At 39.3% G+C, this 16,676-nt stretch overlaps 1 protein-coding gene across 4 annotated transcripts; it reads left to right on the top strand.

Moving 5' to 3' along the window:
- The first annotated feature begins 4,445 nt into the window (after positions 1-4,445).
- On the top strand, positions 4,446-16,243 carry lipea (lipase, hormone-sensitive a). 4 transcript variants are annotated; one of them, XM_068333070.1, is made up of 12 exons: positions 4,513-4,530; positions 5,424-5,521; positions 8,270-8,517; positions 9,627-9,911; positions 10,095-10,185; positions 10,271-10,416; positions 10,516-10,701; positions 11,321-11,473; positions 11,654-11,798; positions 12,137-12,364; positions 13,474-13,865; positions 15,016-16,243. In XM_068333070.1, exons 3-12 carry the CDS (start codon positions 8,278-8,280, stop codon positions 15,271-15,273), a joined length of 2,124 nt encoding a protein of 707 aa, XP_068189171.1. In that variant the 5' UTR covers positions 4,513-4,530; positions 5,424-5,521; positions 8,270-8,277; the 3' UTR covers positions 15,274-16,243. The 4 variants fall into 4 exon arrangements, with proteins under 4 accessions (XP_068189170.1, XP_068189174.1, XP_068189171.1 ...); XM_068333071.1 differs by lacking the exon at positions 4,513-4,530 and adding an exon at positions 4,544-4,838; XM_068333069.1 differs by lacking the exon at positions 5,424-5,521 and having other exon boundaries at positions 4,446-4,530; positions 15,016-16,242.
- Positions 16,244-16,676: the final 433 nt, after the last annotated feature.

The raw sequence follows: 16,676 nt of genomic DNA on the forward strand, positions 1-16,676 counted from the left end.
TTAGTAAAAAATACAATACTTCAATTGACAGATTCATGATTTATTAAATAGTGATTTATTAGTTCACGTGGCCTTCTGAAACTAATTTTACAAGAAGACATCGTCATCTTATAACAGACATATGGTCATCTAAAACTAATCTCAATTGTAAAATATTAAATGTAAAATTAAACGAGAGGTAGGAACAGCTCCTGAAGGTAGCTTCTTCTACTTAAATAGAGCAGACTGGCTAGCACAGACTTTCCCTGGGTGTTTTTTACAATAGTATTACAAAAGGATAGGGAGACAGTTGGACCCACAACAGCGGCTGTGTTGAGCCTTCATTGCCACTATGCATGAGTGTTTAGGTGACAGTCTTGCAAATGAACCTTAGGTCTGATGCACTGTTTCTTTTCCATTAGTCATTGATCGGTGACTGAGGTCAATCCCTTTAGTTATAAATTAAACCTACACCCACTGGAAGTACCCCTGGTTCAATTCTTACTCTAGATATGTCAGAGCTTACAGTTGAAATATTGAGGAAATTAGGGCCTTTCCAGAAATCCATTGTTTAAAACACTCCCTGAAGAAAAAGTATTTCCTCATTGCTTATTTCCTGATATTTGTTATCCTTAACATTTAAGAAAGTTGAAGATATTTAATTAGGGAAATTATACCTTTAATTTCTTTTCAATGGAATTTTCTCTGGTTATATTAAACTCTTTCTCTCACCCTGTAATTATTAACTCCATTAAACAGGAAACAGAACTCTTTGTCGCACATCAAACCATTAGAAAAAATGCATTCTGTTGCATGCATGTCTTCCTAGACACCAGCATGTTCTTGAGGAGAGCTGTTGTCATGACACCTCTGTTGACAGTTCATTAGTAAACTGGCAACATTGATCACTACCCTGATTTAAGATACTAGATCTGACACCTCTATATTAAGTTAACTGTAATCAGAGGCCAACAGTCAACAGAGATGTTCCTGTGGTTCTTACTCGCCCTTCATGGAATGTTAAGTTGAACTAGATCAGACTTTCTCCAAGCCTCCATAGGGGTTTTGGTATAAATAAAAGAATGACCTGCAAATGTAACTACCAGAATCACACATCTGAATCACAAGTCACAATAAAAAATTTTAGCATGGTAAAGTTAGGATTAATAAATTATTTCATAACAAAATAATCAAAAAATCTGATAACTGATTATTAATATTTTTTTATCCAACAACAACAATGCAGGAACCTGCAGTCGAGAGGGAACCATCGAGTTGGTTTCAGCTAAACACTAATATCTATCTATCTATGCTAACACTTTCGCAATGACATTGGTCTAATTCAGTCACTGTTTTCATTCTGGGCTTTCTCCAACTTTATTTTCCTCAGGTAATCTGTTTCCGTGTTGTGAAGGAGTTGTGGGATGTTGGTTTGGTCCACCTCTGAGACATCTGGGGATTTAGTAAGAATGAGGAACGTAATTTATAAAATTATTCTTTTTTATCTTTGGAAAAGACAGTTGAACAGTTTCATGGATCTACTGAATTAACTGGATTTGCTCTCCCATAGTACATGCCCCATCCTTCCACCTGGTTTCATAGTATTCATTCAAGTAGTTTAGGTATGACTGACAAAAGAAACTATCTGACAATGTTCAAAACATCGTAAGAAAAATCCAGGTTTATGGATAATGAAAGTAGTTATCACCACAGGTCACCTTTCTTCAAAGCGTCAATAGAGGGGAATTGTGTGTGGACACACAGGGGTGTAGCATCTCATTCTATATTTGTTGCTCCTTGGTCCTCTGCCTCAAGGAATAAATATAGTCAGAACAGTTTGCTGCAAAGGTTCTTTAATATAGTCACTGCCACCAGATAACGCACTGGAGCACAAAGTTCTATTTCATAGTGTACAAAGTTAAAATGTAATCCAGAATCCACGTCAGTCTTGGCATCCACGTCAAAATGTAAAAGATTCGCCCTGGGTCCAATATCCACCACTATACAAAATTTTATTAAAATTATTTCTCAACTTCTCTTCGCAATTCTGCCAATAGTTTAATCATGTATGAGTGAATGATAGTTGAAGTCCTTGTTCACATTGAAAACAATGTGAAGATGTCAAAGTAGGCTACCTGCCCACTTTGTACCTGCCTCATGAACATGAACACCTGAATACAGCACCACACAAACCTTGGCCTCCAGATCATATATAGCATGTCACAGATTTAAAACCAGACCATAAAAATGCATTAAAATCAAGTTTGTAGTAGAGAATGTTGAGGCACAGAAAGGAAAAACAGCAGAGCCAAATCACAAACAATAAAATGTGACTGGAATTTTTCACATTCTTGTGATAGTGATCATTCACAAGTTTCAGGACTTACTTGGATCAATACCATATTGATTGATTTGACACCTGTAGATCAACAAGCGTTTCAAAATGTCCAGTGACATTGCCCTTTCTTCTCTTTAATCTTGCAAAGTCATACTCACAACAACTCAAGGCTAACTTTGCCTAGATATCAAAATTGCTTTCATAATAATAATAATTATGTAAATATAAAAATGGTAACTTCAGGGATTATCCTTCATATCCATTGATGCTTTCAAGAAAACTATAGAGTTGTGTCCAGGCATGGACAGTTGGTAACAAACACAGCTGTATTTTTCCCACTACTGAATGTAGCTGTTTAGGGAAAGTAGTATGTCCGTCTGTTGCACATACTGCTAAGGGTTTCGGATTGCAGAGGAGATGATGTTCAATTAGACCAGCAAACCTGCATGAAAACAGGTGAATGGATCTGTTTAGGTCTATAATTCGAGGAAGCAACACAAATTTGTTGAGCAAACATCCGTTCACTTAGGTGACCTTTCATGAGTGAACCGGTGTGACATTACTGAACTTATATAACTGAAGAACCAGGCACTGTTTACAAAATAAAAATGAAGAAAACCCCAAAACTTTACACACAGTGTGATGTGAACAGTTTACTGGCACAAAGAGACTGAAAATGCTAGCATGTATCACCAATCATCATCATTTAACACGCGATCAGCACATTTCACAAGAAGCATTATCCAAGTCAAACTTTCTCAGAGCAGTGCTATTAAACACTTGCCTCATTAATTCCATCGGTTAATTTTTTCTTTGCTCCTCGTTAATTGCTGAGAGGAAATAAAGCAGGCATTCCAATCTGCCAATCAAAGATATTCACCTAAATTAAATCTATAAGAAACTAACAACCAGCAAATGGACCTAACCTCGTTGGTGGAGATAATCAATTTATAAGAGAGACAACATCAAGGATAAATAAGATAAATACTAACTCTGAACTAGCAATTCATAACAATTTTAAATGATTAATTAGTTTTGTTTTTGTTTTGTTTTTAAGAAAAATCTTTTACTAGATAGTCACAGATGGCAGTTTTAAATAAATGTCACCCCAAATTCAAATGGAATCTTACTCATGATTAATTCCAAATGCTATGCTTTTAATTATTATCATAGGCTACTGGGAAAAAAATGAAAAAGCTCAATTTAGATCTTGCAAGTGACATGATGACCACTAGGGTGTCCCATGTCCTCATCAAATGCATGTACAGTAGACCTGTACATACAGAACTGGCCTATCTCATTTGGTGGCCAACTAAAATAAAAAATAAATCATCATGAAAAAATTTTCTCTGTTAACAATACGTGGAAGAATTTTTGTGAGCGACATTGATTTACCATAAATTATATTAAAAGCTGTGGGGATGAAATATGACACTGTAACACATAAAATAACTGAAACATTGCAGATTTGGGTCATTTTAATGGATTTCACATATCTGTGTCAAATGTACTGTAAGTTACAAGTACACAAAAAATAGGTCTCAATCCATCATTACAGAAAATCAGATTTATTTGTGATTATTAGACCCTCTGAGCTTAAATTTTGAAAAGTTTGACATGAAATATCTAATTTTCTGTGCCGGCTACGATGTGGAAGATGAAGATGATGATGAAGTCTTCTTGATTCTTTCTCAAGCAAAATATTATGTATGTGTGTGTGTGGGGGGGGGGGTGTTTTTTTTGTTACAACTCATATGACAATAGGCTATTTGAATAAAAATAACGGAGATCGTATCTTCTATTCGACACTTCCCAGCTTGGATTAAAAGTGATTGTAGGTACTGTACATGCATCTGGATTGGTGAATTTAACAGGTGTCATCTCACTAAATCGTTTTGACTCCTGGTGAATGAAAACAGGAATTTCCAAATGTTATTCTCAACATCTGAACTTTTTATTTTTTGTATAAGCTTCATTTAATCAAATGAAACCCAGTGAGATCAGGACTCCACGCTGGGAGTGGGGGGCAGCAAAGCAAAGAGCCCCACAGACCCACCTGCTGTCTCTCTCTGACAGCGCGTTCTCCAACCTGTTGCGTCTTCGTCATCAGGCACGCGCCTGCTGGCCTCGCCTCGCGCGCAAGCCCACATGACGTCACCCGGCGTTCAGCGAGACAGAAACCGGCAGAACGTCAAGGAAGAGGATGCGGGTCGGTGAGCGAAGCTGAAACACGAACAAGCCACAGACATTTACTGTGTTTATTGTATTTACTGTGTGTTTTCGCAGGTTTTAGAGGTTTTAATGGCGAAGGTGAAACGCTGTCTTTGAATTCCAATGCGTGTACCGGGTTGTGAAAGAGAAAGCAACAGGCTGAGCGAAACTTCGTACTGTCGGTGAAGTTGCGTCGTTAGCCGGGAGTAGCTCGTTAGCCGCGGTACCGACACCCGGCTGGTGGAGTGTGAAGGAAGGCTGTCGAGCTAGGCGTAGTGTGAAATGTGGCGCATTCACTAACATTAGTGCGGTAAGCTAGAACCAGACGACATCAGTCATCAGTGTTTGACGGGCACCAGCCCGTGCTGACGTCATGTTTTGGTGTCGTGACAACTGCCGTGTTAAAACTAACCTCTGAGGATCGATTAAATAACTTAATACTACACCTAATCAATAATTAATTCTTCATATGTCTGATTCAGATTCGTGTTATCGTGATCCTGTGTTAAAATCCTCCCGATTTTAGCGCTGATACTGCTGTCAATAAGTTTAAGTGTTAAAATCCTATTGTGAAGAAAATGGTGTCCTGATGATAACAGGGACAACCAATAGTCGTATTTTTTTTCTATGTATTTTGTGATGTGTAAAAATACAGGAATGTTCACTTGACATCCTTGTGAAGAATTGATTGTTCTATAAGTTTTGGGAGGTTTTACAGGTTTTAAAAAATGTGTTTTTCCTGTTATGAGAGGACCACTATGTATATACATAGTGGTCCTCTCTAACCCTACCAACTCCTAGAATCTGGAAAGCAAACGCTTCCTTCATCAATAAATATTTGGAATCTTTTGGAATTTATGGCTGGACAGCATCATAACGATCCGTTTGCTCACAGCTCCTGCCTTGATGTAACAACCAGAGTGATTGACATATCCTGAGCCATATTGAAGTCTCACAACTAGTTGGCTAACTAGTTATCTCTGCTTTAGTCAGGTGTGTGTGTCTGTGTGTGTGTCCGCGTAAGGCATATCCTCAGCATCATAGTGAACACTTATCCAGTTCAGAGTAGATGAAGAGGCTACTAAATCCAAACTGTTGTCTGTTTTTTGATGAATGAAAGCAGCTTTGTCTCTTCGTAGCAGGGCTTTGAACTAGAATTTTTTACCAATTCCGAATAGAAACAATATTATAATGTTTCTGGTTTTACGTTCCACCCATGAACTGTTCCTGAACCAGTTAGGACAAAAAATATAGTTAATAACCTTCCTTTCAAATATAAATAGGTAGGTAGCTTTAGGGCTTTTAAACTGGCAATTAAGGCAATTAGTTAACATACCGTAGTTATGTCCCTACAGTAAACATAACAACATTGCTGATCCAGTTACAGAACAGAGGATGGAGAATTAGAGGGAGACGGAGAAGTTGCGGCAACGCACGATACAGCAAAGTTTCAAAGTATCTAAGTTTCAGAGCTGAGTCTGAGGAACTCCGCATTGAGTGAATGACAGGAAGTGACACATGAAACCAGATATTTTCTTCAAGAACTAAAAAAAAAGTTACCGGTTACTATTGTTTTGAATAACCAATTCAGTTCCAGAACTTTAAAAAATATAAAGTTTCTGGTTTTAGTTTTTGTTCCAATAACCGGTTCAAAGCCCTGTTTCTAAGTGATCTGAGAGCTGCGTGTATCCAAACTAACCACACAGCTCATTAACCAACAGCGTCAGCCTTTATTTACAGCCTAATAGATATACACTGTCACCTGTCAAGGGTGACCTTCAATTGTCCTAAACCCTTGTTGTGAAATAATCCAGGCAGAAATCAAGAGGTGATTTCACTGCGATGCAGGTTGGCGCCCAAACGCCAATGCTTAAATATGCTTCACAAACACAAGAAAAAACCTCCACGTTTCGTCTTACCTCTGCGGTAACATACCGTGTTTCATTAGAATGCTTTAGTTTAGCTCTTCAGTTTGTATAGCGAGCGATCGTTCATTGTACGTGACGATTGTCAGGAAACACAGCTTCAATTACCTCCTGTCAGGAATCATTTGTTATCGTCTCCACTGATTAAATGAAGTGTCTGGACCGGAAATGATTTGATCAATATTCAGTCAAAGATATTGAGGACAATGGATTAGTTTGGGGCAAGACATTTTAAATACAATGTAGTTAGACATCTGGCAGCTGAATGACATTAATTATAAAAAGGCATAATATGGAACCTTTAAATAAAGGACTCTGTCAGTCAGAGCCACACATGACAAATGATCATTATTAAAAAAATGCTTAATCCTTTTGTATTTTCTCTTATCAGATAATTATTTTTTTACTGGGCAGTTAAAGTCCTGCTGTGTGACATTTTCACTTGAACACACTGCAGCGCTCAATCAAAAAGTTCAGTCCAGATAATATTGTGCGTTTCTGTAAATTTTCTGTGCAATTATATTCATACCTAAAAAATTTCAGATAATACAATTGATTCACTTATTTATCTTAATCTAATTTTAAGATAAGAACCATTTTATTATTTCATTAATTGTAAAGCTTTTATTTTTGAAAGTGAAACCACAATTTATGACACATTTAAACATTTACGTCTTCTTTAGGAACCAACAGGCTTCTTGCTGAGGGCCCATTACAACACAGGGCAGATGAAAAAGATTAAGAGATAGAATAGTATATTGATGGTTTCACTCTATTTGTGGAATTTTTTAGCATGAATAAATATGACTATTTGAAGATTACATCGACAGTTACATTAATAATTGATTCCAGCCGTCTATTTTCAGGCTACAGTTGTGTCCATGCAGAGTCATGCTTATTGCAGTTGGTGTAAACTTAAAAGGCTAATAATTGTGTTAAAGCAGACTTTATGAGTTTCCTATGCCTGTGCTAAGCTAATACAGTATTAGCCTATATATTTCCCAGCTGATTGGACAGGTAGGTTCTCGGTATTGTTGACACAAATTTATCATCCCACAGACTATGAAGCATCATCTGATCATCACAGAGAACTAACAGTATGTCGCGTTGTTATTGAACAAGGTACTGAGTGTGGCTCCCTTCACTCCACCATCTCTCTCTGTAATTGCATGTGTGGGGTTATTATTTAAGTATTATAAATTAACATTACATTAATTAAATTAACATTTTAATGCTGATATTAACATGCATATAAGAGTGTAATCTAGTAGTTGGTTATTTCTTCAAACCTGTTGTTTAGCTGACACGACCCTCTTTTTTACAATTACACGCAAACCAACAGTTTTTCAATGGCCCATTTCTTATATACTTGATAGGCTGACTTTTTAACACACATGTTGTTTAATATCAATGTGTTTGCTGGTTTGTGCATGAAGGGCTACTCTGGATATATCGGTTTTGTGATCAATCATAATATGTCTGCATGTTTGAGGACAACCTCATGAGGAATCATTAAGCCGAGAGTTCATTCTCCTTCAGGGCGTTTGTTGTAACAGTCGGCTCATCTTGTTTCTAAGTGCTATCATCAGGCTGTACTGGAATTTCAACCCTTGACCAACTGATAAATGTCATCACCACAGCAGTGCTATTTTGCATGAGACTAGTTCAAGACTGTCTTTGTTTACTCTTTGGTTGATTGTATATTTTACTCAAGATGCACAGTGAACATCACATGACTGCTGTGTAAATAAACAGGAGGTACATAAAGGAAGTTGAACAGATCCTAACCCTGATTTTGTCTGTCTGTCCTCCCTAGAGTCAAACATGGATTACAAGCTTGTCTTTGCAGCTTTAGAGACGGTGTGTGAGGACAACATTTCCATTATGTGTGCGCCTTCTGATTTGCCTTACGGTGCTGTTGCCAATCGCCTGGTCACATGTATTAGAGGGATCCAGGAGCACGGCAGAGCCTTGGAGCCTGTCGTTGGCGGCTTCACTGCCGTCTTCCACCATTATGACTTTGACGCACAAACACCTGGGAATGGCTACCGCTCACTGGTCAAGGTATGACTCGGCCTGCTGACTAGATGCATTGTTCCATCTACTGTTAAAGCTACCATTGTACCTAGGAGCTGCTACCTAGGAGCATCCAAGAGCTTTGTAGGGGAGTGACAATGAAATTTACTGGCAAAATTGAGTTGAATGGCATGGAATGACCTTGCAGTTTGAAGCAGTATATTTGCCAAACCACTATAATAATGCTGTAATTACTGGAAGGAGTCTGTTGTATTCCTCGCTCTCAAATTCAGCAGTATGTAGAATACCTTCAGAGTTTAGACTGGTTGCCCTTAGATCATTTTAAGGCAGTCCTTATTAAATGGGTATGGTCTGCAGTTTGAAGGTAAAATGAGAACAGAATGCCCCTGATGCCTTCAGTTTGCCTACAGGCCACGTGGATGAGTGGAGGGTTCCCAAGTCACTTTGTTTCACTTTCTTTTTGAACATGTGGACAGAAATGAGTCCTGTGTTAGACTTTTATTTATTCATTTTTTGTCCTCTGCTATTCAACCCCATATTTTTAAATAGAACGTTTTGCAAATGTGTCTCCTACACTGACTGCTACAGGGGCCACTTTAAGTTCACTGCATTTCTAAAAAAAAACAATTTTTTTCGCCTACACGAAAATTGCAGTCTAATTTTTAGCCCACTTAGTTCCACTGAGGTCAATGTTAATTTGAGTGTGGTACAGAAAAGGTTTTTTTCCTTACGACAAATTTTAGATTTGAAAACAAGCAAATACAACAGTCTTTGATGAATTTGATGAATTACCAACATTTTTTCTTTAAAATCCAATATTTTAAAATATGCTTGATAGCACTGTGTCATGAATTACAGGGAGTATACGTAATTTGTAGTTAAATGCAGCGATGAAAAGGATCACATCTCATGCTTCGTTTATTTTCAGTGATACCTGTAAATAGGATGAACCCATCGCTGAAAATTTTAAATAATTAAAAGGAGTGCAATAATTTCACATTTTTCTTGTTGAAAGACAAGGAATTTAATCGGTTTGTCACCTTTTGATGTGTTTGGTAGTCTGAAGCTTTGAATACATGGGATTTGATCACAATAACATACTTGTTTTATTTTGTTTTGTGTGTTTTTTTTCTTAGGTCTTGCAGTCTTGTCTTTTGCACATCATTCATAAGGGCCGTTACATAACTGCCAATTACAACAGTGCCTTCTTCAGGGCGGACCACAATGCCTCTGAAATGGAGGCGTACTGCAGCGCTCTGTGCCAGCTGCGTGCCCTGCTGCACCTCGCCCAGCGGCTGATGAACGACAATGAATACGGCCAGCTGTACTACTTACAGGACAAGGACCTGAGCAGTCAGTTTGTGCAAGAGTACAGCTCCATGCACAAAGCCTGCTTCTATGGCCGCTGTCTGGGCTTTCAGGTCAGCCAATCGAAACTGTCTCACTTCACTGTGGTTGATTTTAGATCATGTTTTCTAACAGAGCGTAAATTAGAAACCCCTTTATTGTTAAGAGACATTTAAATGAAATAAATGTATGTTCCTGATTTCAGCTCTTTGACAGCAGTCCAGTTATTATAATGTATGTGTTGTTTCTTGTTCCAGTTTTCACCAGCTCTACGTCCTTTCCTGCAGACCATTGTTATAAGCATGGTTTCTTATGGGGAGACATATGGCAAACAGCAGTCAGGCTTGGGTTTGTTTGTCTTCTTTTGCTGTTGTTTAAGATGTTGTCACCTTCTCTGATGTGCTCACGTTCAAACTCATACATCCTCATCCAGGTATGGCCGCCCTGTCCCTCCTCACATCAGGAAAGTACGTCATCGATCCAGAGTTGCGGGGTTCTGAGTTTGAGCGCATTACCCAGAATCTGGACATGCAGTTCTGGAAGTCCTTCTGGAACCTCACAGAATCCGGTCTTTTAACAGTAGGCAGGGTCAAGTATTCTCTCACAGACTCCAATTAGCTGAAGCCTTTATGAAGTTGAAATAGCTCACCCCCCCCTCGTTCGTGTTTGTCTGTGCAGGGCCTCAACAGAATAGCCTCCAGCCCGGTGCAGGTCAACCTCACCCTGACCTTACCTCCTGTCACTCTGCGCCTCCCGCTGGCATCAGATCCAAGTCTAACGGCCACTGTGTCACCACCAATAGCCCACTGGGGGCCTGGGCCAGTTAACATGCGTCTGATATCCTATGAGCTGCGAGAAGGACAGGTGAGATTCCACAGGTGGAGACGGTGGATGGGGAGGGCGACGTGGATAGAGAGATGGGGGCTTTCAAAGGTAGAAAGAATTGAATATGGAACAGATGGAGTTATAGATGGAGTTAGAAAATGTACAATGATGCATGTCAGAAAATTGCACATGGAACTTTCTCATTTTGTTCACCATGTGATGAAATCTGCTTGTCTCATATATGAAGACCTAATCAATAAACCGATCTGTTGCATCAGATTTAACCCTGTAGTTCATTTATGTCTACACATTAATGCCTAAACAGCTCTCACTTAATACATTACCGGTGTATGTGTGCACTAAAACGTATGATACGATGGCCTCTCGGTTGATGTTTCCACTTGAAACTTATTTTCAAGGTTTGATACTGTGTGATCATGGAAGTGAATGTAAACCAGGAAAGAAATCAGGGAGACAAATGTTCACTTTTTACAAGAAAAACAAAAAGGACAAGTGTTTTAAGTCTAAAGCAAAGAAATTAATTTGCTTTATGGGAAGGTTCAGTACAGTGTATCAGCAATGTAGTATTTAGATAACGCTTTATGAAGAGGATTGTGTGTATTCTCTATCGCTAATTGTTTTATGGCTTCTTTTATAGGACAGTGAAGAGCTGCTAGCGTTTTCACAAACCGATCCTCCCCCCGTCTCCATTTCCCATCTGCCCTGGGTTCAAAAGCAGCCTTGCTCCCCTTGGCTGCTCATCCACTTCCATGGAGGGGGCTTTGTGGCCCAGACTTCAAAATCCCATGAGGTACAGCACAATAAAACAGGTACAACGTCAGCTAGCTAGGAGTGCAATCTCTAGTCGTGAATGCAGTAAGTTACGTTACACAAAAGGGTACACGATATGCTGAAATATGTATTCCACTGAGAATAACAACCAGTTAATCACATATTTATTCTGTTTTCTGTCCACCATCTTGTGAATCAGAATTATCTCCGCCTTTGGTCAAAAGAGCTAAACGTTCCTGTCTTCTCCGTGGACTATTCACTGTCGCCTGAAGGACCCTTTCCCCGCGCTCTTGAGGAATGTTTCTATGCCTACTGCTGGGCTCTGAACAACTGTCATCTCCTGGGTCTGTCTATGATGTCACACTTTGACAACATCTGAGATAATCAGGCCTTTTATGGCCAAGATATGAACTGCTGATTCAGATCAAATCTGGGGAAATACCCTGTTGTTATCAGCATAGAAGTTTACTTCATTTCTATTTCACGGCAGTTGAGTTGAGCTTTTGTTAACAAAAAATTAGCTAAATTAGCATGTCGTTGTGGAAGGCATTCTTCTGACTGAGCAGTTCTGTTCATGGCTGCTTAGTGTTGGACCTGACGTGAATGGTTATCTATTATATATACATAGTTGAATTCATCATTATCATCTAGATACTCATGGGTCTGTGTGTGTGTGTTTCAGGTTCCACAGCAGAGCGGGTTTGTCTGGCAGGTGACAGCGCTGGAGGAAACCTCTGTATCACTGTGTCCATGAAGGCCATGAACACAGGCATTCGAGTCCCTGACGGCATCATGGCTGCTTACCCCGCTACCTTGCTCACCACTGACGCCTCGCCCTCCCGTCTGCTGACGCTCATTGACCCTCTGTTGCCTCTAGGTGTTCTCACAAAGTGCATCAATGCCTACGCAGGTATGTAGGAGTTCAGTAACACAACGGAAGCTGTGCTGCTTCACACCTCACTGAACACATTCTAGCTTAACCGGAATAGAAAACCAAAGCGTAGACGTTTAAGTACAAACTAAGAAAAGAAAGGAAGAGGAAGATCGGGACGAACCGGCTGTCATCTGGGTTTCAAACTCCAGCTGGGACATAGTGAGAAACGTAAATGTAACCAGAAGGCATTATTATACATGTGAAACGTGTTAAAGTAATGATGTTGCAAAGTGTCTTTGACCTTTCATACCCAGTCATGACTCCCATGAATCATCCGTTACCAATTAAACTATTACTCAACATGAATGATAAACGTCTCAGACATAACATGTAGAATAAACATGTACAGGTAAACCTTGGCTTCTGTCCATAAATTGAATTAACTGAAGATAACCACTCCCTGTTCTGTACTGTACTTTATGAATGAATGCATGTTCGATAATATTTGGTTAATATGTATCTATTTGAAGTTTACGAACAATTAAATTTTATATTTTAATATAGTACAGAAAAAAATGTCACCAACCCATCTTTAGCTGCTTCTTCCTCATCTAATATATGATATTAAAAGTTTTTGTTCTTTTTTTTTGTACAGTAACATGTGCTTTTAACAGTTTACTACCGATTGTAAGAGTCCAATATTTGTGGTGGACCGATGTAAAGTTGAGTAAAATGGCGTAAACTTGATAGTTATTTATCTGTGGGTTTTTTTTAAATCAACATAATTGAGAATGTCGTTATTCGAAATGACTTGAGCAAATGTTTACCAGGATACACAACAATCAAGTTGATCAGATAAAACAAAGTATGTTGTCTTTCTACTCTCTACTGCCTGGAGGTCAGAAAAGGATTTTTTTTTAAAAGTTGTGTTTTTCACAAGTTGTCACCTTTTTCATCTACTGAATCCTGAAAGATTTAATTGATGAGAAGTTCATTATTACACCTGACACATGTCATGTGTTAGTGGTCTAAAAATAAATTAATGATTATGTTCATGGTGCTGGACTCTTTCTTTTCAGGTCAGTATTCTTCTTTTCCTTCCATATGTTTCATCCCTCACTCATGTCACACTGTTTGTCCTCCAGGTGAAGACTGTCAGACAGTGCAGCCGTCGGGGGGTAGCAACACTCTCAACTCTTTAGGCAGAGACACTGCGGAGCTGCTCAGCGACCTCACCCAGGGAGCCTCTAACTGGATCCAGTCCTTCCTGGATCCCATGCGGAACTCGGGTCGATCCCGCTCACAGTCAGGAATGCAGAGGAAGACTCTGCGCAACGAAACCTGCAGGCCCAACGCTGGCCCCTCCGCTCCAAACCACGCAGATCACGTGGAGTACCCAGCGGGCTTTGAGCCTTTGCGCTCTGCGTGCCTGGCGTTTGTTCGCCCAACCACCTGTCCCATTATCAGGAACCCGTTTGTGTCGCCCTTGCTGGCTCCAGCCAACCTGCTGAGAGGGTTGCCACCAGTTTACATCGTGGTAAGAGAGGAAACCTACCCCACACAGATAATTAGCAACTTCAACTTTTTAATGATAATCAGAATAAATTCAGGGTTTTTTTTTTAAAAGTAATTAGTTGATGTTGAATCACTGAACAACCCTGTGATGTTGGCTCTAATTTGGAGATCCATATGTAATAGGTGTACAAAACTGGTCAGACCAGTAATGTTGTTTGGTCTAGAGACAGTGTCACTGAGGAAAAGACAGGAGACAGAGCTGGAGGTAGCAGAGATGAAGATGCTGAGGTTCTCTCTGGGAGTGACCAGGAAGGATAGGATCAGGAATGAGTACATCAGAGGGACAGCACAGAGAAATAAAGTCAGAGAGGCCAGACTGAGATGGTTTGGACATGTCCAGAGGAGAGATAGTGAATATATTGGTAGAAGGATGCTGAGTTTTGAACTGCCAGGCAGGAGGCCTAGAGGAAGACCAAAGAGGAGGTTTATGGATGTAGTGAAAGAGGACATGAAGGTAGTTGGTGTGAGAGAAGAGGATGCAGAAGACAGGGTTAGATAGAGGCAACTGATTCGCTGTGGCGACCCCTGAAGGGAAAAGCCCAAAGGAGAAGAGGTATGTGTATCTATAACACCATATTTGTGTTGGGTTCATTGGTTGATCATTAACCAGTTAGAATGATTTCATACCAGTACCAGATGCTGGTATTTCTGCACATCTTTACAGGATGTAAACTTGTTGTAACCTATGAATGTGTCCTGACTGAAGTCTGTATTAACTAAAGATGGACATTATTGATGATGCATTGGCAAAAATGGATCATTTAGCTGTTATAAATACTCAAAATCTACCCCTGAGCCCTGCTTTACTGTTCACCAGCTCCTTGAGAAATTAATGTTGATACTGTGTCTGAATGTAGAGTAAGAGGTATGGGTCAACACCTTCACCATAGTATGCTATAACTATAAAGTGTCAGTGGTGTGTTGGTAGTTGTTTATATGTACTATAATGTCAGATGTTTTATATTGTTGATCATACAATGTTACTTGACTGGTTTTGAATTCTGGGCATTGATGGTGCTGGTTGGTAATGACGACTCAGCAGATCTAGCATTCAACCAGCTAACTGGCGTTCTAATTTTCTGTTCTTGTTTCCTGATCCCTCCGTACGTCAGGCCTCCGCTTTGGATGCCCTACTGGACGACTCTGTGATGTTTGCCAGGAAGTTACGAGACATGGGCCAACCGGTGGATCTGACTGTGGTGCAGGACCTGCCTCACGGCTTCCTCAGCCTATCCCAGCTCACCAGGGAGACAGAGGTGGCTTCAACAATCTGTGTGGAGCAGATAAGGAAGATTTTCCAGCAAAGACACCCGACACCCGTCTGTCACAAACCGCTGTATCTGGAGGATATGTGCCAGGATATCAGCTAGCTGTCTTTACTGGGTGAAAAAAGAGATCTGACATTGTATGGTGCAATAAATTTAAGGAACAAATGAGGGAGAATCTCAAAGATGTGACAACTGTAAAACAGATGGGAGTTGAACTTAAAATCTTGACTGCAAAATATTTTCCGTGGGCAATGATGAACAAATGAACCACTAAAACTTTTTTAGAGATTCAAAATGTGGAGCAAAAGCACATGAAGAGTGTAACAGACGGACAAAAACACGTGTGTAACCTCCGCTGATGAATGTCAGGATGTGCCTTGAACCAAAGTTCTGCTGTATCAACATGTTTAACTGTTTGTTACCAAAGTCAGCAGGTATCAAATTCAACTTGTACAGGGAAACATTAAAGATGCACTGGTTATTACATTATTATCATTTTAATAATTATGTTATTATATCATTACTGGTATCATTGTTATGATAGTATTTGTGTTTCATGTGTAACTTGTTTTTGCCAGTTAGTCACATGTTTACATATTGAGAATAAGGCCTTTACCAGCATTGTATGGATGAGAAAGTAACTTATAATACTGTAAATTAATAACTGATTTCCTTACATAATGCTTTGTTGATATATTTTCAGTCTGAATTAAATTAAACTGTCAGGACTCGTGGGCTTTCTTGAAGGCTGATGAATTGCTGCACATTTTCCGGGTCCACCTGATTAACCTCTGGAACATATAAATATTACATGCTAGGTGTACATTAGAAATTATATACAGTTTAGAATCTAAAACAAAGCAGTTGAATTGACATGACCGCTGCTGCTGTATGAAACTTGTTTTGAAGGTTATTATAAATTAACTTTGAGATTTTAGAGTTCGACTCTCCGCTGATGTAACAATGTCCCTCTTTTGGTCTTGTATTATAGGGGCTGATTTGGGGACCCTAACCCTTTAAATTTGAAGAGCTGAATAAAAATCTCTCCATCAGATGTTCAACCTAAATGTTCTCTGATGTGTGGCGACCAATAAAGAGGCCAAGGTTTTCTGGTTGGTCATAGAAGAGTTTCAGTTGTATAAATCAAACCTAATATTTTCATATATTGTGCTTATCTGTTAGAATTTTATAAAACTTGCAAAAACCGTTGGATGTCTAGCAAAGAAGAACCCAGTAGTTTTTGAGGTTAGTTTGGCCCTGAAGAGATCCCTGAATGCAACCATTTAACTCAGTAAGTTAATAAGAAGAATCCCTCTGACACAGGAAGTACTAACCCCTGGAGCATCTGTTTTCCCAAGAGAAAAATGTTATTGACGGATCCACGTTCCAGGTAAATGTCGACAGAGCCTGAGCACAAGTATAAAATTTTAATTACAAATAAAAACTTATTGGTTGATTTATAGATATTTCACTATGATGACGTGTATACAAATATATAAATATAT

This window comes from Antennarius striatus, chromosome 14 (assembly GCF_040054535.1).
Source record: "Antennarius striatus isolate MH-2024 chromosome 14, ASM4005453v1, whole genome shotgun sequence".
In the NCBI taxonomy this organism is placed as follows: Eukaryota; Metazoa; Chordata; class Actinopteri; order Lophiiformes; family Antennariidae; genus Antennarius; species Antennarius striatus.